This window comes from Gracilinanus agilis, chromosome 3 (genome assembly GCF_016433145.1).
Source record: "Gracilinanus agilis isolate LMUSP501 chromosome 3, AgileGrace, whole genome shotgun sequence".
Lineage (NCBI taxonomy): Eukaryota > Metazoa > Chordata > Mammalia > Didelphimorphia > Didelphidae > Gracilinanus > Gracilinanus agilis.
The window spans coordinates 346,474,706-346,496,724 of NC_058132.1; the positions used below are offsets into that span (position 1 = coordinate 346,474,706).

At 41.3% G+C, this 22,019-nt stretch overlaps 1 protein-coding gene across 1 annotated transcript in view; it reads right to left on the reverse strand.

The window, feature by feature from the left end:
• Positions 1-12,384: 12,384 nt before the first annotated feature.
• UPK1B (uroplakin 1B) overlaps positions 12,385-22,019 on the reverse strand; it is a 26,882-nt gene continuing 17,247 nt past the window's right edge. Inside the window, exons 2-4 of the mRNA XM_044669174.1 lie at positions 21,543-21,722; positions 13,947-14,030; positions 12,385-12,472 (exon numbers count right to left, since the gene is read on the reverse strand). Coding sequence (XP_044525109.1) covers positions 12,422-12,472; positions 13,947-14,030; positions 21,543-21,722 — 315 coding nt within the window. The 3' untranslated portion in view covers positions 12,385-12,421. The remainder of the gene's footprint in view (positions 12,473-13,946; positions 14,031-21,542; positions 21,723-22,019) is intronic.

The window sequence follows — 22,019 nt, forward strand, 5'->3', positions numbered from 1 at the left end:
AAATTGTTAGGACGCCTCTGATGTCAACTGTTGGCCAGCTGCATGGAGTAAAAATTGTCACGATATTTGTGAATGAATTTCCCAACGTTTAAGGCCCTGGGTAAAATTCTTTCGAACTAGACACACAGAAGAGGGTAACTAAAGCTGAATAGTATAAAACATAATGATAACATGTGTGTGTGTGTGTATACACACATATACATATACATACGTACACACATTTCTATAAAGATACAATCATCTCTCCCAACAAAACTGGGTTAAGAATAAAAGGGGTAGATTTCTTTTTTAAAAGAGTATTCATATAGGTTGAGAAATACATATCAGAGGGATTGTTCCAGGCCAGCTCTATAAAAGACAAGCTCGTGGGCAAGCCAAAATTCTTCCTTTCCTTTTTGCTGAGTTCCTAGGGATTTTGTAGGTTTTGGAGAAGGGATCCTGGAGGTCTTTTTGGACCTGGAGGATTCCAACACTGGGCTAGTACAACCTGGTGAATAAAGGTATGTTGCATCTAAACTTGACTGGTGTTGGTCATTGATCCATGGTGTGTATACTACTCTGTGAGGAGGTTACAGAGTGTCACAATAATTCTTGGCATCATACGCAGTATTTAAACTAGACTAATCACAAAAGTTCGAGGGTGGCAAGAGGTCCAGCCCATAAGTGAAACAATTCCTTGTCATTATATAATATAATGTTATAAATTTTATATATATATTATGTAATAATAGAAATGATTTATATAATGAATACAATATATGATAGAATATAAATAATATAACAAACATTTGTTAAATACCTGCTTCAAACATCCCAGGAATTGTAGGTCTTGGAGATACAAAAAAAATGAAACCAACTACTTTCAAGGAGCTTATTTTTTTTTTAATTTGAAAAAATTTTTATTATTTAATTTATATTTATATGTTTAAATTATATATAAATATGTATTTGAAATATATATATAATTTAAATTTAATTTTAAAATTTCTAATTAAAAATTTTTAGTTTTAAAATTTTTATTTAATTAATTTAGAATATTTTTACATGATTCATGTTCTTTCCCTCTCCTCTTCCCACCTCACTCCTGTAACCAATGAGCAATTCCACTGGGTTTTACATGTGTCATTGATCAAGACCTATTTCCATATTATTATTGCCTCTTTTAACTGGGGAAGACATTATGTATACAGGGTGTCCCAAAAATCTTAGTGTCATTTTTTTAACTCTTACCTTCCATCTTAGAATCATTATTGTGGGGGACTGCTGGGGGGCTTGAGAGCCAGACCTGGAGATGAGAGGTCCTGGGTATAAATATAAATTGACCTCAGATACTTCCTAGCTGTGTGACCCTGGACAAGTCACTTAACCTCTACTGCCTAGCCTTTACCACTCTTCTGCCTTAGAACCAATAATTAGTATTGATTCTAAGATGGAATTATTGGTGAGTTTTTCCTGACATCAAGCCTAAATTTTTAGGCTCTTTGCCACTTGTGCCCATTATTTCTAGTTCTGACCGCTGGGACCAAAATAAATAAAATCTCCTTTTCCTCCCCTATCAGAGCTCTGTTTGAAGATAGCCCTTCTTCAAGGGCTAAACATATCTAATTCCTTCAACCAGTCTTCACATCCCTTTGGAATCAGGGACCTAGCATCCTGGTTATCCTCCCTAAATGTTCTCCAGCCTATCAGTGTTCCTCTTAAACCATGTGCCCAGAACTGAATAAAATGCTCCAGATGAGATCTGACCAGGGGAACTCTGCTTTAGGAGGCAGCTGGGTTTGGATTAAGAGCCAGGCCTAGTGATGGGAGGTCCTGGGTTCAAATCTGGCTTCAGTCTCTTCCTATCACTTAACCCTCATTGCCTAGCCCTTAGCGCTCTTCTGTCTTGGAACCAATACACAGTACTGATTCTAAGATGAAAGGTAAGGGTTTAAAAAATAGAAAAAAAGAAGCTCTGCTTCTCAAAGCAGCCCAAGACCACAATAATATTTTTGACTGTCTCATCATATGGGTGACTCGTACTTCCAGCCCATTGAAACATCTATTTTTTTTTTTAAAGAGAAAAATCTGCTATCTAAGCTTGGCTGCCCTGTTTTGATTTTTTAATACCTAGAAGCACAATTTTCCTGTTATTCCTATTGAATTTCATCTTGGATTCAGTCCTGTACTCTAGCCTGTGAAGAGCTTTCAGGATCCTGACTGTCTTCCATGTTTTAGCTATTTCTCTAAGCTTTGTGATTTGCAGATTGATGAGCATACCATCTGTACTCTTAACCAGGTTACTGATAAAAATGTTAAGCAGTTTAGGGCCAACCAAGGAAGCCTAGGATGTCCCTAGAGGAGACAATGAACTTTTGACCACTTTTCATTCTGGTCATCTGCCTGGTTCTGACTCCTCAATTCTATTAACATCCAAATCCAGGCCAATCAATGACCTGAGCTTGGAAGGAAACTAGAAATTCTAAGAAGTCAGGGGGAGGAAGGAGTACATTCCATATCACCATGCCCCTGATCAGTCTTGACAAACTCCATGGGAATGGATAAGGTGTTTCTCACTGGGGACAAGGCAAATGATTTGAAATCTTAGAATCTCCAAATTGGAAAGAATCCAGGAGCTGATCTAGTTCACTATCTTGAGCCTGAATAAAAATTTCTCCTACCAAATACCTGACAATTGGATTTCCAACATTTACTTGAAGACCTCAAGAGAGGGGAAACCTACTGCTCTTTAAGATTAGTTTGTTTTTGGATATCTCTGTTTATGAGGGAGTTTTTCTTTACAATGGGGCCAAAATACACATCTTTATAGCCCTTGTTCATTTCTCATAGTTATTCTTGGAACAAAACAGAAAAAGGCTTATCATTTCAACATGACAACTCTTAAAATACTTCAGGATAGCTTTCCCTTTCTTTCCTCTCTCAACTCTTCTTTTTGCCAAGCTGAATATCCCCAGGCTAAATATTTCATCAGGCTGAATATCCTTTAATTATAATCTATATATTAAAATTCATTCAACAAGCATTTATGAAATACCTATTACAGATGCTTCTTTATGAAAATTCACATTATGCAAATTTGACTTTTTATAAAGAGTTCTGAAAGAAATCCAAACTCCAAAAAAATCTCTCCTATATTAACTTTACCAAACAGTATTGTGCTGAGCTCTGCCTTCCAAAAAACCCTCACCTCCCCCAAAAAACATTTAAAAAAACCTCCCTTTAAGGGAAAATAGAACTGATAGGGAGAGACCACTGCTGACTCCACCACCTTCTAGGGCTTGGTTTTGTGATAATGAGATTAAATCTACCTTGCCCATTTTAAAATTTAATCACTAAAGGTGAAAACATCTCCATTTAACCCACAGCTTGGGTGGCCTGTAACCCACATGTGTTAGAATGAGTGACAAATCAGAATTTACTGACTGCCTTGTGGGCAGTCCTAAGAAATGCATCTGTTGTGATTGGACATGTAAACTAAGAGGAGACCACAGGAAGTGATGCAGAAGAGGCCTCTTTAAAAAGAGACCTCAGTCAGCTGGGCTCTCGCTTCTGGTTTGTCCGAGAGTTTTGTAATAAAAATGTTCTCACAGTTCGTTGCTTTCCTTCTAATTTTGGTTGCATTGATTTTTTTTGTACAAACCCTTTTTAATTTGATATACTCAAAGTCATTCATTTTACATTTTGCAATATTCTTTATCTTTTGCTTGGCCTTAAATTCCTTCCTTTCCCACAGATCTGACAGGCATACTATTCTATATTCACCTAATTTATTTATGATTTCATTCTTTATATTTAAGTCTTTTACCTGTTTTGAATTTATCTTGGTATAGGGTATAAGATGTTGATCTCAACCTAATTTTTCCCATACTGTTTTCCAATTTTCCCAGCAGTTTTTGTCGAAGAGTGAGTTCTTGTCCCAAAAGCTGGGGTAATCTTGACCCATTTGTAGACAAGGCCAGGAGGAAGCTGGAGAATATGAAGACTAAAAAAAAAAATTCCTGAGTGAATTTTCCTGCCTTCAGTTGACTTTCTATTTTTATTTTATTTTTAAAATTTTCCCATAGTTATATGATTCTTGTTGTCTCCCTTCCCTCTTCACTCCTCCTCCCTCCCAGAGCTGACAAACAATTGCATTATTGGGTTATACATATATTATCATTCAAAACCTATTTCCATATTATTCATTTTTGTAATAATCTTTTGTAATATTAACTAAAACTCCGAGTCCTATACCCAAATGAACAAGTGATAAAACATGTTTTCATCTGCATTCCTACTCCCACAGTTCTTTCTCTGGATGTTGTAAAAAGGCAATCTCTGAGTAGTACGGGTTTCTGCCAAAACCTTATCCCTCTCTCTCTTTTTAAGGTCTTCCCAGAGAAAGAAATGAAAGTCATTGAAATCCAAGTCATGCATCTTAATGGCTGTTCTCAGTTCCTTGACCACTTTGCTAGGCACATCAAAGAATTTGGGTGTTCTTTTAATTGCCTCAATGTCCTCTGCCTTAAATTGTGTATGTTTCTTTAAATGGACGATGTCATTGTCCATAATTATCAAAATGTCCCTCAATGGTAACAAATTAACTGGTCCCTTATTATTTCCCCATGTTTCCTCTTCATTTTGTAATCTAGACCCATTTCCAGTGTAGCCAGATGCTTCCCCATCTTTCCTTTCTCCAGACCAAAAGCATTTCCATTTTGCACATACAATTCCAGTGTATCAATCTTAGTTTGCATTATCTTAATCATGACTTTAATTTCTAAATCTTTGAATAGTCAGGTAATAATAATCGTAAGAAATGACCAACACAAAAGAATAACCACCTGATCCTACATATCACATAACCACAAAATGCAATAACCAGCAAATGTGCTAGTAAATCAAGCACTGTTATGTCTAAAACTGGTTGTACTACTTCAAAACTTAAAGCCAGGGTGGGCAGCTGGGTAGCTCAGTGGACTGAGAGCCAAGCATAGAGACAGGAGGTCCGAGGTTCAAAGCTGGCCTCAGACACCTCCAAGCTGTGTGACCCTGGGCAAGTCACTTGACCCCCATTGCCTAGCCCTTACCACTCTTCTGCCTTGGAACCAATACACAGTATTGATTCCAAGATGAAAGGTAAGGGTTTTAAAAAGCAAAGCAAAGCAAAGCAAAACAAAACAAAACAAAAAAACCTTTTAAAGCCATCCTACAATATTTGGCTATACACTTAAATAATACATACTGATTTACTAATATACATTGCCATAAGAGATGTAACATCCAATCAGTCATATCTTCCTATTAGTGTTACAATTGAATAATCAGGTGTTACTATGGTGGTGGTGTTAGCCTCTGTGAATTAATACTTAGGTATTACAATTTAGTAGTAAAACAGCAATTCCAGGGAAAAAGAAAAAAAAAGGAGGAAAAAAACCTTGTCCAGGTGTTGTCCTGTGCCTGAGTTATAAAATAGGGCTTTGCACTGTTTTTATGAATGGAATTGGTGAGGAGCTAACTGGAGCTGAGTGGAGCAGCTCCTCCTCAGAATATTAACTAGGAGCCAATGACCAATAGGCTCTTTGGAATCTTCAGGTCTGCTCAACTTCCAGTTAGTCTCTTAACTTCTCTGTATGCACTTCCTTTTCTCCTCCTAGCCTAACCAACCCTTTTGAGGGTACCAATTGTAAAAAGGCAAGTGTGGGACTGGAGCCAGACAGGGGAATAAACACACTCTAGATACATACCCAAACTCCACTAGGGAAAGGAATGAAAGGATTAAACTAAATAAAACCACACAGGGGATTTGGGAAATGAGAAAACAGTTTAGCTGGGTAACTGACAGTTAACTGCCACAACAAACTAGTCAGGGATAACAAATAATTTTATGGGGCTATGTGGGCTCTTGGTGTAGAGGAGAATAAACAGGAAGCTTTATAAAATTAAGTTTAATACTTGGTAAAGAAGGGAAAGAGGGTAAAGGATTTCTAACTCTCAGGAGAAGTACCAACTGCCATTAGAATGTTGGTTTGAAGCTGACTTTCCCTACTCAACTAAACAACCAGCCTGTTCTGGCTAAAGCTGGAGAGGAGCTGGGAATTTGGGAGTTTCATACCACTTGTCCAAGATAATCCTCAGATGTGTAGTCAGGACACAGGAACCCAATCCTTGTACAGCAAGTAAATCCAGAAAGGGCTCTAGGGAGTAAAAGGCTATCTGCTTGTTGTCCACCAAAAGCAGAATAGTAGCTTTCACTCAACCTAGGCTTGCTTGATGTTCCCTCCTATCTTCTTCAGCTCCCAAAATAACCACAGGCTGCAGAGCCTTGGTTGACTGGATGCCACCACCACACTCCTCCAGGATAACTCCTGCCAGCCACTGCCAAGTCTCTCAGCACAAACCTCTCTCTGCATTTGATGTTAGAATGTCCATAATCCCAGCCAGGCTTCTGCTTTGGTCTATCTGTTTCCTATCTTAAATTTATTTCTACCTTACAAACTATCTATAACAATGTGGATAGCGTTCTTTCTCATAAGTCCCTCAGAATTGTCCTGGATCATTGCACTGCTATAGTAGCAAAGTCAATCACATTTGATCATCCTACAATGTTTCAGTTTTCATTTGACTTTCTTTTTTTTTTCTTTTTAAATTTAGAATATTTTTCCATGGTTCCATGATTCATGATTCCACCCCCTTTCCCCCTTTTCCCCCCTCCCCACTCTTTCCTTCCCACTCCTGGAGCTGACAAGCAGTTCCACTGGGTTATACATATATCATTGTTCAAAACCTATTTCCATATTATTCATATCTTCGGTAGAATGATCTTTTAACTTAAAAACCCCAATCAAACCACATGATTGATCATATGTTTTTCTTCTGTGTTTCTGCTCCCACAGTTCTTTCTCTGGATGTGGATAGCGTTCTTTTCCCTAAGTTCTTCTGGATTGTCCTGGACCATTGCATTGCTGCTAGTAGAAAAGTCCATTACATTCAATTGTGCTATAATGTTTCAGTCTCTGTGTACATTGTTCTTCTGGCTCTGCTCCTTTCACTCTGCATCAATTCCTGGAGTTCATTCCAGTTCACATGGAATTCCTCCAGTTCATTATTCCTTTCAGCACAATAGTATTCCATCACCAGCAGATACCACAATTTGTTCAGCCATTCCCCAGTCAATGGACACCCCCTTATTTTCCAGTTTTTTCAGTTGACTTTCTAAAGAAACTAAGAATTCTGTCAGGTATAGGTTATGAGTGGGTGCATTCTGGGCATGGGAGAGAGCCTGGGCAAAGGCATGGGATCAGGAGATGTGACGGTATGTAAAGGGAAGAGCAAATGCTCTAGCTATACTGGCAAGAATATAGGACGTACAATAGTCCTGGAATGATAATGAGAGCCAGGATGAAAAGGGCTTAAAAAGCCAAATTGGGGTTGGGGGGGAGGGGGTGGGCAGTTGGGTGGCTCAGTGGATAGAGAGCCAGCCCTAGAGTCAGGAGGTCCTGGGTTCAAATATGGTCTCAGACACTTCCTAGATGTGTGACCCTGACCAAGTCATCTAACTCTTACTGTCTAGCCCTTACCACTCTTCTACCTTGGAACCCATACTCAATAAGTTAAGGTAAGGGTTTATTAAAATAAATAAACAAAAAACCAAATGAGAGTCTGTATTTTATCCAAGAGCCAAGGGGAAGCCATTGGGGCTTCCAGAATGGGAGAGCGACTTGGTCAGACCTGTGTTTTAGTGTATCTAGAATGCACTCTCTGGCTTTGGTCTCTGTCTCAGATCAAAGCTGGCTATATTTTGTTCTCTGGGTTCTAGAGAAATCCCTGAGGGGTCTTCTCTAATGCACTCAGCTGCAGCCACCATATTGGATGTAGCTTCCTCTACTATTAGCCACCAACGATTAGCATACCACTTCCATTTAACCATTTAGCACCAATCCTCTTTTACAAAGGGTTATTTCTTCTGAAGATAGAGCATCCTGCCTTTCCCCACAGTCCTTTGGTCTCTGGGGGGAATGAGCTCAGACTTAACATCGTTTCCACAAAATGTGGGTCCCACCAAATTCAAATATGACATCATTACTGGATGAATCCTTCCCACCGCTATTGGGGCTGGGTCTTGAAGGTTACTTCTCACTCCCTGGGATACTGATACTGGTTACAAGTCCAGCATAGGCTCAACTCTTGGCCTTCTGGACAGTCAACAAAAGAGGTTTCTGTTTTTCATGAGATTAGCACATTGGGATCAGTTACAGGATGGCTTTCTGTCCTCCAAATCTCTCTGAGGCACTTCCATTACATCTCATCATAACTTCTGGAAGCATGCCCAGGGTCACATAGCTAAAAAGTGTCTGAGGTCATATTTGAACCCAGGACCTCTCATTCTAGACCTGCTTCTCTAACCAGTAAGCCACCTAGTTGCTCTTTGAGCTGCATCTTAAAGGTACTGAGAGATTCAACAAGGCAGAGATGAAGGAGGAGTGTATTCCACATAGGAGAGATAACCAGAGCAAAGGCAAGGAGATGGGAAATAGAGGAGCCACTAGTGTGTGCTTGCATTAGAGTGTATGATGCAGGAAGAAAAGTAATGTATAATGAGACTGAAAAAAGATAAATTGAAGGGTTTGGCTTTAAAAGCCAAACAGGTGTTTATTTATATATATGCAATAGTGAGCTACTGGAGTCTGGGTTACCGAGTGTCATGGCCAAGTCTGCATAAAAAGAAAACCATTTTAATTTGGAAGACAGATTGGAGTGGGGAGAGACATGAGGCAGGAAGACCATTTAGGAAGTCATTTCAATAGTAGAGCACCAGGCTGAATGTTAGGAAGACTCAAGTTCAAATCCAGCCTCAGATACTTATAAAAAAGGTTTGTCTAGCAATATTTATTTATTTTTTACAAGTTTACTAATATATCTAAAATCTAGTTTTGTGGAGAAGAGACAATTCTAATTTCTCCTAGTATGTAATTCATCTATTTGATGTTACTGGTACATAAGCTGACTGTGATACATCCTTTTTTACTCAAAAAATATCATACGCAAATTTTTTAAAAGACAAAAAATAAAATAAAATCTGGCTTCAGACACTTGCTAGTTTTATCATCCCGGGTAAATCACTTAACCTTGTTGGCCACAGTTTCCTCATCTGTAAAATGATCTGGAGAAAGAAATGGCAACCACTCCAGTATCTGCATTAAAAAAATCCCCAAAAGGGATAATGAAGAGTTGGACCTACTGAAATGATTGAACGACAGCCACATTTCTCAGACTATAGTCCCGCATCTCTAATTCCTGACTGAATATCTCCTGCATCTGAATGTCCATTCTATGAACATTTCAAACTCAACATGTGCTAACGTGAATTTATTATTTCCCTTTCTCCCATTCAAGCCCTTCTGAGCCTCTGAAAATCATGGCAATTCAGGTTGATGACTTTGGAGTCATCCTTCCCTCTTCTATCTCTTTGACCCTGCAGTCCCAATCAACTCCAAAGTCCTGCTGACCTTCATGACATGTCTGATCCTTTTCCTTTTTTCTCCTCATACCACCATCATTCTACTACAGATTCTCATCCCTTCTTGTCCAGGCTGCCCATCTCCCTGATCACTCCCATTCTTCTCTCAATCTTTTCTTCATGAAATTTCCAAAATAAACTTCCCAAGCCAGAGGTCTGACCACGCCATTTCCCCAAAATCAATAATTTTCAGTGGCTCCCTTCAATCTTGATACAAACTGATCCTGACATTTTAGACCCCCATAAATTGGTTTCAATCTCTATTTCCAATCTAATTTCACAATATTCCTCTCTATGTGCTATACATTTCAGCCAAACTGGAACTCACAATGCTGTCTCCTAAAATTTATATGTAAATAGGCCAGGATATTAAAAAAATTTAAAACCTTTACCTTCTTTCCTAGTAAAAACTCTTTAAACATTTATTTATTAACAAGTAGATGTTATAACAAATCTCCACACAAGTTTTCCTAAGTTATATGATCAAATTTATTCCCTTCCTCCCTTCCTTTTCCCTTTCTGGTGCTGGAAGGCAATTTGATCCTGGTTATAGTAAAAACTATATAGTTCTAGTTCTAGTTCTAGTTCTAATAAAAACTCTTGACAGAAGGGCAAAGGCTATGCACACTTGTCCAGTATTATACAGCTATGAAGTATATGAAGTCAGATTTGAAGTCAGGTCCTCCTGACTCCAACTCTGGTGCTGTATCCACTGTGCCACTTAGCTGCCTCCTCACCTTTTTTGCCTCTTTTCAGAAGCTTTATCACCTGGAATACTATTGTGCTCAAAGGAATAATGAACTGGAGGAATTCCATGTGAACTGGAAAGACCTCCAGGAATTGATGCAGAGTGAAAGGAGCAGAACCAGGAGAATATTGTACACAGAGACAGATACACTTTGGTAAAAGCAAATGTAATAGGTTTCTCTACTAGCAACAACGCAATGATCCAGGACAACTATGAGAGAACTATGAGAAAGAAAGCTATCCACATTCAGAGGAAGAACTGAGGGAGTAGAAACACAGAAGAAAAACAACTGCCTGATCACATAGGTGAAGTGGGATATAATTAGGGATACTGAATCAAAATGAGCACCCTAGCGCAAATATCAATAATATGGAAATAGGTCTTGATCAATGATACATGTAAAACCCAGTGGAATTGTGTGTTGACTATGGGAGGGGGTGGGAGGAGGAGAGGGATAGAACATGACTCCTGTAACCATAGAAAAAAGTTCTAAATTAATTAATTAAATAAAAGGTATTATTTTTTTAAAAAAGCTTTATCACCCTTCAAGGTCCAGATCAAGTTTCATATCTTTTATGAAGCCTTCTTTGATCTCCCCCAAATATTGTTCTCCCTTCTCACATTTTTGCAGCACACTTTCCCTGATATCTCCTTTGCTCTTTTTACTCCTTCTCTGGCTCAGACATGTATCTCCTTGAAGGGCAAGCAGGGAATAAATACTTGGCTTTTTTCTTTTCCTAGTAACTAGAATCATTTAATGTAAACATCCATTAAATATTTGTTTAATGGAACTTTTTAATGAACATGGCATTTAATATTTTGTATTATATCTATTTATGCTTTTGTCATCCCTCAATAGAATACAAGTTTGATAAAAGCAGCAACAAAGACAGCCAAGTTTGGTATTTTTTCCAGCATTTATTGTGTTGTGGAAAAAGGGCTGGATTTGGTTTCAGTGGACTTGGCAAGTTCACTTACCAACTGTGTGACCTTGGCAAACCATTTAACTACTCTGAGACTTAGGTTCCTCCTCTTCTAAATGAGAGAGATCAGGTTAGATCTCTTTCAAAGATCCTTTTCACCTCTAAATCTATAATCCTTTGATACCATAGTTCTGTGAACAAAGCAGATGCTTATTAAGTATTTTGCAAAAATGAATAACAAGAGAGATAAAAAGATAATTTCTCAAGTCATTTTTATTCATAGAAATGTTTAGAAACAATTGCAACCCTTAGGATGTGTGAAAATAAACAAAAGAGAAATATTCTGACTCCCCTCCTCAAATTCCCACCAATTGCAGCTGATCACAAGACATAGATGATCCCCATTTCCCCCTGCTTAAAGGGTGTTTCAGTTCAGTTGCTTGAAAACCTACAAGACCAAGATTTATTAGACACACAAATCTGTTTTGTGCCTATAGGAACCCATGGAATTGACCCCCAAAGCTTCAAATCAAGAGCAAAAATGGGGCCACTGAGCAGAGTACACATCATTTCAGTCTTTGTGGTTAGCTAAGTCAAATAAGTAATTGCCCCTGAGAACAAACTATAGACAGCCATGAAAGGAGCTCCGAGCATTTCCACAGATGTTAGGTGCAGAGGAATCAAAAATAAAGTACATTGCAGTAGGTAACTGATACCTCCTCCTTCCTCCTTCACCCCTCTCAGTCTGTATGGGATAGGTCAAAGTCTAGGGAGCATGAACTCCTCTTGCCCTCCACCTTTGGGTGGAACTGGATTCTTTAGAAAAGCACCAGCAAGCTACGATGAGTTTGCACAAACAAAACAGGCCAGGTTAGCTGAAATCAGGAATCAGGGGACTTTTGAATGTCTCAGGATCCAATAGTGAACAGGGAGCAGATGAGTTAACTACGGGAGCACTTGTTATCCACATTCCATCTGTATCTTGCATCCTGGCCAATCTACGGAAATATTAGTGTAAGAGACAACGGTGATGATATACCCTAGTCATGAGAGCTATGGGATCCAGGGAAGAGAAAAGTGAATGTTGGTGTGCTTCCTTGGCAGTGGCAGACCAGGCAATTTGATGAGTAGAAAATGCTTCTATGACTCTGGAACACAAAAGGGATAGTATATGGAGGACAATGAATGGGTCCATGCACTGACTCTGGAGGGACTTGGGAGGAATGAAGAACAATGGTGCCACTCTTGTTTTCAGTATTCAATTCTACTCCAATAGAACATGGTGCCCAGGAGAACACAGAACTAGAAAGAAATTAAGAAGTCATTACATTAGAAATACCTCTCATATTTAAGAAAATGCAACATTCAGGTTTAGGCAACCTTCAAATTTAACAGGTGCCCTATCTTTTAAAAACAAAACAAAACAAAACAAAACACAACAAACTTAGGGCATAGTTAGGGAAGAGGTATTATTATTATTTTTTAATTCTTAAACTAATTTTAATGTTTAATTCTTTAATTAATTTAATTAGCAATATTTATTTTTCCATATTCTTTCTTTCTTAATAACAACTCTAAGACAGAAGGGCCAAGGATTAGGCAAATGGGGTTAAGTGACCTTCCCTTGGGGTCACACAGCTAGGAGGTTTCTGATGCCAGATTTGAATCCAGGTCTTCCTAACTCCAGGCCTGGCACTTGATCTATTGTGTCCTGTGGCTGCCCACCCCAAACCCCACCTCATTTTGACAGATGAAGAACTGGGGCAAACAGGATTAAGTGGCTTGCCCACCATCACATAGCTAGTAATTGTCTGAGGCCAGATTTGAACTCATGAAGCTGTCTTTCTGATTGCAAGTTCCAGTGCTCTATCTAAGACACCATCTAGCTGTCTACTGTTCTGCATATAACCACCATCTATAAACAGACCTATACAAAGGGGACCTTGGACCCCAACTTGCCTTCACTTCTAGGGACTGGTTTTCTTTAGACTGGAAATGAGAGTCTAGAGCAGTGGTTCCCAAACTTTTTTGGCCTACCGCCCCCTTTCCAGAAAAAATATTATTTGGCCCCCTGGAAATTAAATTTTTAAAAATTTAAATAGCAATTAATAGGAAAGATAAATGCACCTGTGGCCATCACCACTTCCCTGGATCACTATAGCACCCACCAGGGGGTGGTAGTGCCCACTTTGGGAATCACTGGTCTAGAGGAATGATGGTGAACCTTTTACAGATGGAGTGCTGGGCTCCATCTCCCCATCTCCCCCAGACCAAGTGCCATCACTCCCACCCCTGGCTGAGTGGTATGCCCTCCTCCTATTGAGTGCCAGGTGTATCCCCCTCCCCCTTACCTCACACAGGGGAGGAAGGAAGGAAGGACTCCCAAGGGATTGCTGGACAGAAGGGTGGGGGAAGTGAGGAATGTTCTCAGAAGTATAGAGAGGGGTAGGGGAGTGCCCTGAGCTCTCTGCTCCCCTCCAACTCTGCTGCCTGTGAGCCACCCACCCTATTCCCTGGGTGCTCCCATTGGTTGCTGGGCAGAGGGGCAGGGAGAGAGGGAGGGGAGAAGCTCTGCCTGAGTTCTTCTGCCTTTCTAGTAATGAACTCTGGGTGGGGAGGGGAAGAGGGAGGGCAACCATGTGCCCACAGAGAGGGCTCTGTGTGCCATCTTGGGCACCTGTGCCATAGGTTCACCCTCACTGGGCTAGAGACTTCATAGCAGTTTTGCACCTCTGTCATCCTCTCATCAAGACAGTTTACACCAGGAAATACTCACAGTCCAGCAGAGAATGGCAAATCCAAACCATGCAACACCCCAGGCATGTCGGTTCATTGGTCCTGAGATCAGCTCGTAGCAGCCCTGAGGAAGGAGCAGAGGAGCACTTAGTGGAGAGTCCTAGCCCTCTAGCAGGACGTGAAAGAGAAGGGACAATGAGGGATAAACTACTATAGCATCTGACATAATAAGGCTATTCTTCCCTCGAGACCATATAGTTTAATGAAAAGAGCATGCTACGGTAAGCAACAAGGGTTCAAAGCCCACCTTGAATTACCTGGGTAACCTTGGGTTAGTCACTCAACCTCTATGAGCCTCAGTTTCCTTATCCTGTAAAATGAGAGGGTTCAGCTAAGTGGTCTCTGAGGTCTTTTCCAGCTCTGGGTTATTATCCATGTTCTACTTTAGAGCTTAGTTTAGCACAGCTTTGCCAAAGGGGTGGATACAATAAATTTTTTTTTAACTCAACCTTCCATCTTAGAATAGATAATAAGTATTAGTTCCAAGGCAGATGAGTGCTAAGGGCTAGGCCATGGGGGTTAAGTGATAGCTAGGAAGTGTCTGAAGCCAGATTTAAACCCCATCCTCCCATCTCCAAGCCTGGCTCTCTATCCACTGAGCCACCTGGCTACCCCAATAATTTTTTTTAAACTGTATGTTCTGTCTTAGTGTCAACTCTAAGACAGAAGAGTGACAAGGTTTAGGCTTCTAGGGTTAAGCGACTTGCCTGGGTTCATACATCTGAAGGCCAGATTTTTGCCAGGACCTCCCATCTTTCTCTATCCATCAAGCCCCCCAGCTGCTCTGTTATATACAATAACTTCAGATAATACTTCTACAAAGCAAATTCTTGATACTAACATGGGCCACCCACCTCAAAAGCCTCCCTACCACTGGCCTGGGATTCTAAGGAGGATTATCGATTTTGGTCAAGAGCATTTATTAGTTCAGAACAAATGTATGGACATCTGGGTGACAGGAGCTGTACCTATAATCACCATTGACCAAGAGGGTTCTCCTATCTGGCTCAGCAAGCCAAGTGGTCAGTGCCATCTATCTAGAGCCACTTGGCACCATTAATCACTTGCCTAGATCTTCCTAATCACCCTGCTTAAGGATGGCATACAAATTCATGAAATGTTCCCTATTTCTTATCTGAGCCAGGTAGCACAATGAATAGAATGTGGGACATGGAGTCAGGAGGACTCAAGTTCATATATGGGCATAATCATTTATTAGCATCTTGACCCTGTGTAATTCACTTAATCCCCGATTGCCTCAGTTTCCTCTTTTTGTAAAATGGGGATAAAAACAGCATCTACTTTGCAGGGTTGTTATGAGAATCAAATCAAGTAATTCTAAAGTACTTTATCCCAGCCCACAGTGGGTGCTATATAAATGCTTATTGTCTTCCCCTTCCCATCTTCATTGGCTATTCCAGGTTACTTTTGGGTCCAGTCCAGCACTTTCTCCTTTCCTGTTTTCTTACTCCCCAGTCCCCACTGCCCACCATGACCCAACTTCAATTGTAAGGATGGGTTTTTGTACAGAGGAGAGGGAACCAAAGGGAGAAGAAAGCAGTGGTGGACAGTTGCTGACAGTTGAGATGAGGAGAGGATTCTGGGAATTTCTCTGAGAAGGAGGGGAGAGGAGAGGTTTTCGGGTGGAGGACTGGGAAAAAGGAGGAGGCAGGTATCCCAGCTCAGACCCAGTCTTGAGGGCTTCCTGAGGATCTTTTTTTTGGAAATTGAAACCCAGATTCCCTGATCGAAGCCATTCCTTTGCAACTCACCCATCAAGACTTCAACCATCGAGTGAGCTAAGTTTTTGATCTCCATTTTGGGAGCCATCTCTTAGTCTCCCTCACCCATTACCCAACCTTGCAGAGAGACCCTTTTCAGTCAAAACTTACAATTATAGAAAAGGATAGAAACAGAAAAATAGAAAGAGAAATAGAAAGAGAAGGAGAAGGGGTGAGGGGTGAAGCTTAGGAGTCTGAACCACTAGGGATTCCACCCAAGTGACAGACTCTATAGGAACAGCGAAGAGGGCACCCCAAAATCCCTCTTCCTTCACCCCTTTCCCCAATCCCTGATTTGCAAATAATAAAAAGCCATTCAAAAGTCAGATAGCATTCCAGAGTGCCTGAGAGACAACCAGGGAGAGGGGAACCACAGCTTGGTTTGGCTGCCTCCATCTTGAAGCCAGACCACCCGCTGTGAAATTAACTGACTGGGGGGAGGTTTATGTGAACCCCATCCTTATTCAGAATAGGATTGGGGTACCACAAATGTCCTCTTATAGGGGATCCTTGCCACCGACTCCTGTGGGGCGGCACAACCATCCAGGTCACCCAGTTTTGGAGTGATACCCCCTAAAAGTCTCTTGGTGTATATTCAGCCCCAGGGGAGAGCTGGAAGAGAGACTCAACATAGGCTCTCTCTCTATCTCCCTTCTATCAAACATCCATTACTGGCACCCTTTGCCCTGGCTCTCGCCCCTGCTTGAAATGTTCTGTTCCCTCTCTCTGGCTTCCTCCAAGACACAAGGCAAAGCCCGGGGCCTCTGTAAGAGGCTTCTCACCTCATCCTCAGCCACTGAAGCTCTCCCCTTCCATGGATTTCCACCTACTCCCTGCCCCTATTGCGCTGTCTCCAGCGTGAGCTCCAGGAGAGCCCAGTCAGTCCAGCTGGGACTTTCTTTGTATTCCCAGCACTTGGCACAGTGCCTGGCACTTAGTAAATATTTAAGAAATTCTGATTGACTTACTGATCTATCACTGTGAGTTACTGACATGATTGCAAAACCAAGTTGGCCAGAATGGCGTTCTGTGGGGGCAAATAATTTCTTAGGGTCAAGTTGAATAGCTTTTACTCAACATTCATTGTCCTTGACCTTGCTGCCTCCATGGACACTGATGGTCTTAGAGCTTTGTGCTCTAGGTCTGCCTGATGACAGTTCTCCTCAACGTCTGATAGACAGAAGAAGGGTGTTAAACAGGGACTAAGCAAGGGGGGTTAAACAGGGACTCTCCCAGGGTCACACACAGTGAGGAAGTGCCCAAGGTCGGATTTGAACCCAGGACCTCTAGGCCTCACTCTATCCACTGAGCCACCTACCTGTCCCTGATATTTCTCATATACATCCCTTTCTTTCCCTTCTCTGATGGTGCAGTCCCTCACCACTTCACATCTAGATTACTTGAATAATTTTTTTTTAAAACCCTTAACTTCTGTGTATTGGCTCATAGGTGGAAGAGTGGTAAGGGTGGGCAATGGGGGTCAAGTGACTTGCCCAGGGTCACACACAGCTGGGAAGTGTCTGAGGTCAGATTTGAACCCAGGACCTCCCGTCTCTAGGCCTGACTCTCAATCCACTGAGCTACCCAGCTGCCTCCACTTGAATAATTTTCTAATTGGTCTCCCTGCCTCAAGTTTCTTTCCACTCTGTTCCATCTTCTACTCCTCTATCAAAATGATTTTCCTACAGTTTAGGTATGATCATATCACTCCAGTTTATTGAATTTGTTATTATTATCACTTCCAAAGTCAAATATAAAATTGTTTGTTTGGCTTTTAAAGCCCTTCATATCTTGGCCCCATTTCTATATTAGGATATTCTATTACATTAAAATAAACATAAGCACTACATATATATATATATGTATATATATGACATATATGATACTTTAAGCTTTACAAAGTTCTTTTTATCTCATTTAGTTAACAAATTAAAAAAATTATTTTTTAACCCTTATCTTCTGTCTTAGAATCAATACTGTGTCTGGTTCCAAGGCAGAAGAGCAGTAAGGGCTAGGCAATAGGAGTTAGGTGACTTATTCAGGGTCACACAGCTAGGAAGTATTTGAGTGCAGATTTGAACCCAGGACTTCCCATCTCTAGGCCTGGCTCTTAATCCATTGAGCTACCCAGCTGCTCTCCAACAATTTAAATCTTTATAAAGATACTTACTGACCCTTATTTTTGGTCTTAGATTGATACTAAATATCAGTTCCAAATTGTCTGTCAGCTATGGGAAGGGGTGGGAGGAGGGGAGAGATAGAACATGAATCCTGTAACCATGGAAAAATGCTCTAAATTAATTAATTAAATAAAAGACAGTATCCACCCCCCCAATAAATAAATATCAGTTCCAAGGTAGAAGAGAGGGCTAGGCAATTGGGGTTAAGTGACTTGCCCAGGATCACTCAGCTCAAGAGAGGTCATGAATCGTTAGAAAAGATGGTAGATATTAGATGATGAAGATCTGCAAAAGCTTAGCTGCTCTCAGCCATGCAGTGAGATGGAACAATGCTGAAAAACTCATGCCAGGGAATGCTTTCCACCTCCAGAGAAAGAAAGGTTAGAGTCCTCTTTCACAACAGTATTTATGGTTTTCTTTGGGGATTTTGATTATGTTTAGTTTATGATTAGTCAACAATGACTAATATGGAAGTGTGCTTTGCAGGACAATAAAAAATGAAAAAAAAAATATGGTTAGAGACCTTTGCTCTACATAATTGATGGAAATACTTAGGAAACATAAAAACATAGGAACAATTTCACTGGGCCACTGAAAGGTCCTCAGTCTAGTTTTGGGCAGTCCCAAGAAGTGTGTTGTCAGAGGGTACCTACCACCCCCCCAAAGAGAACAATCTTAAACATGACATTAAAAACAAAAAAATCTCAGCTACTTTCTCTCAGTCACCATTTTTGCCTGCCGCCTCATATTTGTCCTTTCTGAATCCATTCATATTCCCTACCAATGCCAACTCGTGCAGCATGAAGGGTTCTGGAAGTTACTGCTTACTCTTTTCTTTGTGCTAAATTTTCTTGACTCAGGTTTCAAAGGTTGCAGTGCCTCCCGGCACTGGGGGATTTGGGGAGCGAGTCCACTTCCTTATTAGCCAGGCCTAGCACTTGGCACAGTGGATGGCACCTAGTAGGGGCAGAGCTACTCTCCCCTGGCCGAAGGATTGAAATATTCTTTGGCCTGCCCTCACGTGCCACCCCATCGCTAAGTCACTTTAGTTTCAGTTCTCTGAACTCGCCGCTTTGTTCCTTCTTCTAGGAGACACCGTGCCCAGGAGTGTACGTGGGGCCGTACGCTCATGGCTGCCACAGCTGTCTCTGGGGATGTGGATGGCAACACACCCATAGCTGCCCATTCCCTGGGGCTGCCCGATGGAGACTCCCTCAGGTCTGCCACAGAGTGCCCAGCTGATCCCCGGGGAATCTTCTATTCTTATTTTTTTCTTTTAAATCCTCACCTTCCATCTTAGAATCAGCATTATATTGGTTCCAAGGCAGAAGAGTGGTAACGGGCAGGCAATGGGGGTTAAGTGACTTGTCCAGGATGTTTGAGGCCAAATTAGAACCCAGGACCTCCCATCTCTAAGTCTGGCTCTCAGTCCACTGAGCCACTCAGCTGACCCCTCACAGCCTCTTTCCTTTGCGTGTGGACCAGGGGAGCTCAGGAGCTGTGCAGTGACTGGCCCTGCTATTTATTGCTCCATGTACTGAGTTTCTTCTTTGATATCTGACACCACAACTCCTGCATAATTCCTTATTTGTAATGTCTTTGCTCATGCCCACCGATGCATTTATCCATTGACTTCTCAATTTTATTTTATACAAGGATAGGAAATGCTTTCTCTTTTGTTTTTAAAACCTTTCTTCATGATGAGCGACATTTGTTGCTTTCAGAAATAAATTGCTGGGCAATTGGGGATAGCTGGGTGGCTCAGGAGTCAGGCCTAGAGACAAGAGCTCTTGGGTTCAAATGTGACCTCAGACACTTCCTAGCTGTGTGACCCTGGGGAGGACATTTTAACCCCCTTTGCCTAGTCCTTACCACTTTTCTGCCTTAGAAATGATACTAAGTCTGAAAGTAAAGGTTAAAAAAAAAAAGAGAAAATAGAATTCAAATGACAAAAAGTTACTTTCTCTACCTCTCTCCTAGAATATAATTATTGTATATGTAACACAATCACTACAAAACTAGGCATAGCTGATATTAAAATTAAATTAGGGGGGCAGCTGGGTGACAGTGAATGGAGAGCCAAGCCCAGAGATGGGAGGTCCTGGGTTCAAATCTGACCTCAGACACTTCCTACCTGTGTGACCCTGGGCAAGTCACTTGACCCCCATTGCCTAGTCTTTACTGCTCTTCTGCCTTAGAACCAACAAACAAAATTTTAATACTCTCCCTAAGGGATTGCCTCCCATTCCCCAGAATAGATTCTTTTAGTGCATGCTGTCTGGACGCCGTCTCCCCCATTAGAGGTGAACTTTCCTTTCCTCATATCCTAGGAGTCTGGTAGTGTCTGACACAGTCCTTCCTTAAAAAAAAATGCCATTTGATGGACTGCTCCAAGGGAAATGGTCTGAGGCTGAGGGCTGAGCACCATCTTGTGGTCCAGAGGGATACTGCGACCTCTAGGACAGGATGGGGGCCGCACAGGTGGCCCTTATTGATTCTGGTGAGACCACTTGGCTGGTGGCTTGAGCAAAGGGCCGATCTGTTAGGAAAAAGTGATATTTGCACTGGCTTGCTGGCAAACTAGCTAAGTGACCCTCTGTTTTCTGTGGGAGACAGGACATAAGGTAGGCATGGATGTCATCTTCCACTTTATTTCCACAGTGAATTTTCTTTTGTATGTGTAATAGATGTCTTCTATCACGACATGAGCAATATGGAAATATGTATAGCTCGTATAACCTGTATCAGACCAGTTAGTGCCTCAGGAAGGTAGAGGAAGGGGGCGGGGGAGGAAATATGAACCTTAAAATGTCAGAAAACGACCATAAAAACAGTTTCTACATATAACTGAAAAAATAGCATAAAAAAAATAAGGCATGGGCTATTGCCATCATATCACTGATAGCCCTTCAAATTTGTAAAGATATGTAGCAAATTTCCCTTGTAAACTTTCAATTTCTCTCTCTGTGTGTGTCTCTTAGTGTGTGTGTCTCTCTCTCCCTCCCTCCCTCCCTTTAAAAAAATTTTTTTTAAACCATTACCTTCTGTCCTAGAGTCAATACTGAGTATTGGCTCCAAGGCAGAAGAGTGGTAAGGGTAGGCAATGGGGGTCAAGTGACTTGCCCAGGGTCACACAGCTAGAAAGTGTCTGAGGTCAGATTTGAACCTAGGACCTCCCATCTCTAGGCCTGGCTCTCAATCCACTGAGCTACCCAGCTGCCCCCCACCCCCTTCCCTCTCTTTCTCTCTCTGTCCCTGTCTCTGTCTGTCTGTCTGTTTGTCTCTCTCTCTGTCTCTCCCCTTACTTTCTATCCTAGCATCAGTTCTAAGACAGAAACATGACAAGGGCTAGACAATCTGGATTAAGTGATTTATCCAGGTTCATATAACCAGGAAGTATATGAGGCCAAATTTGAACCCAGTTCTACAGGCCTGGCACTCTCTCCACTGTGCTACCTAGCTGCCTCCCTTCTCTTTTTAAAGACAGGCATCCATAATCCCATGAAGCAAAATCTAGATCACTTTCATCGTTCTGATCACCTCCTCTTTTGTACTGTGTTCTCCTTAAAGTACAGACCATTCTACCAGTTCTTTAGTGAAAGGGGAATTTCTTACCTTGCTGTGATAGTAACCAGACACACCAAGTTTACAGGCGTCGAGATTGAGTGGCTTATAGAGAGCGTCCATAACGCAGCACTGATGAGGCCAAGGGTAGTCAGCATCATTATTCTCATCCCGGAAGGCTGACTTGTATTTTTGCCAGTCTGATGGACCATTCACACCACAGCACTTTTCCTGTCCAGGGAAAATAAAGGCAATATTCCCTTTCATTATCCCTGCTAAAGCAGTCATTGGGACAAATGAGGTATTGAAGAGGAAGCAGAGACTGAATGATATAACATAGCTTAAACCCATTTGAAGTCCTACCCTTAAAGCCTCTATGTGGGAGGGAGAAAAAGAAACGATTTACTTTTGGTTTAATGATGCTGAAAAAGATGTCTTCTCTCATCCCAAAAGAATTAGCCCCTCCCTTCTTCCTTCCTTCCTTCCTTCCTTCCTTCCTTCCTTCCTTCCTTCCTTCCTTCCTTCCTT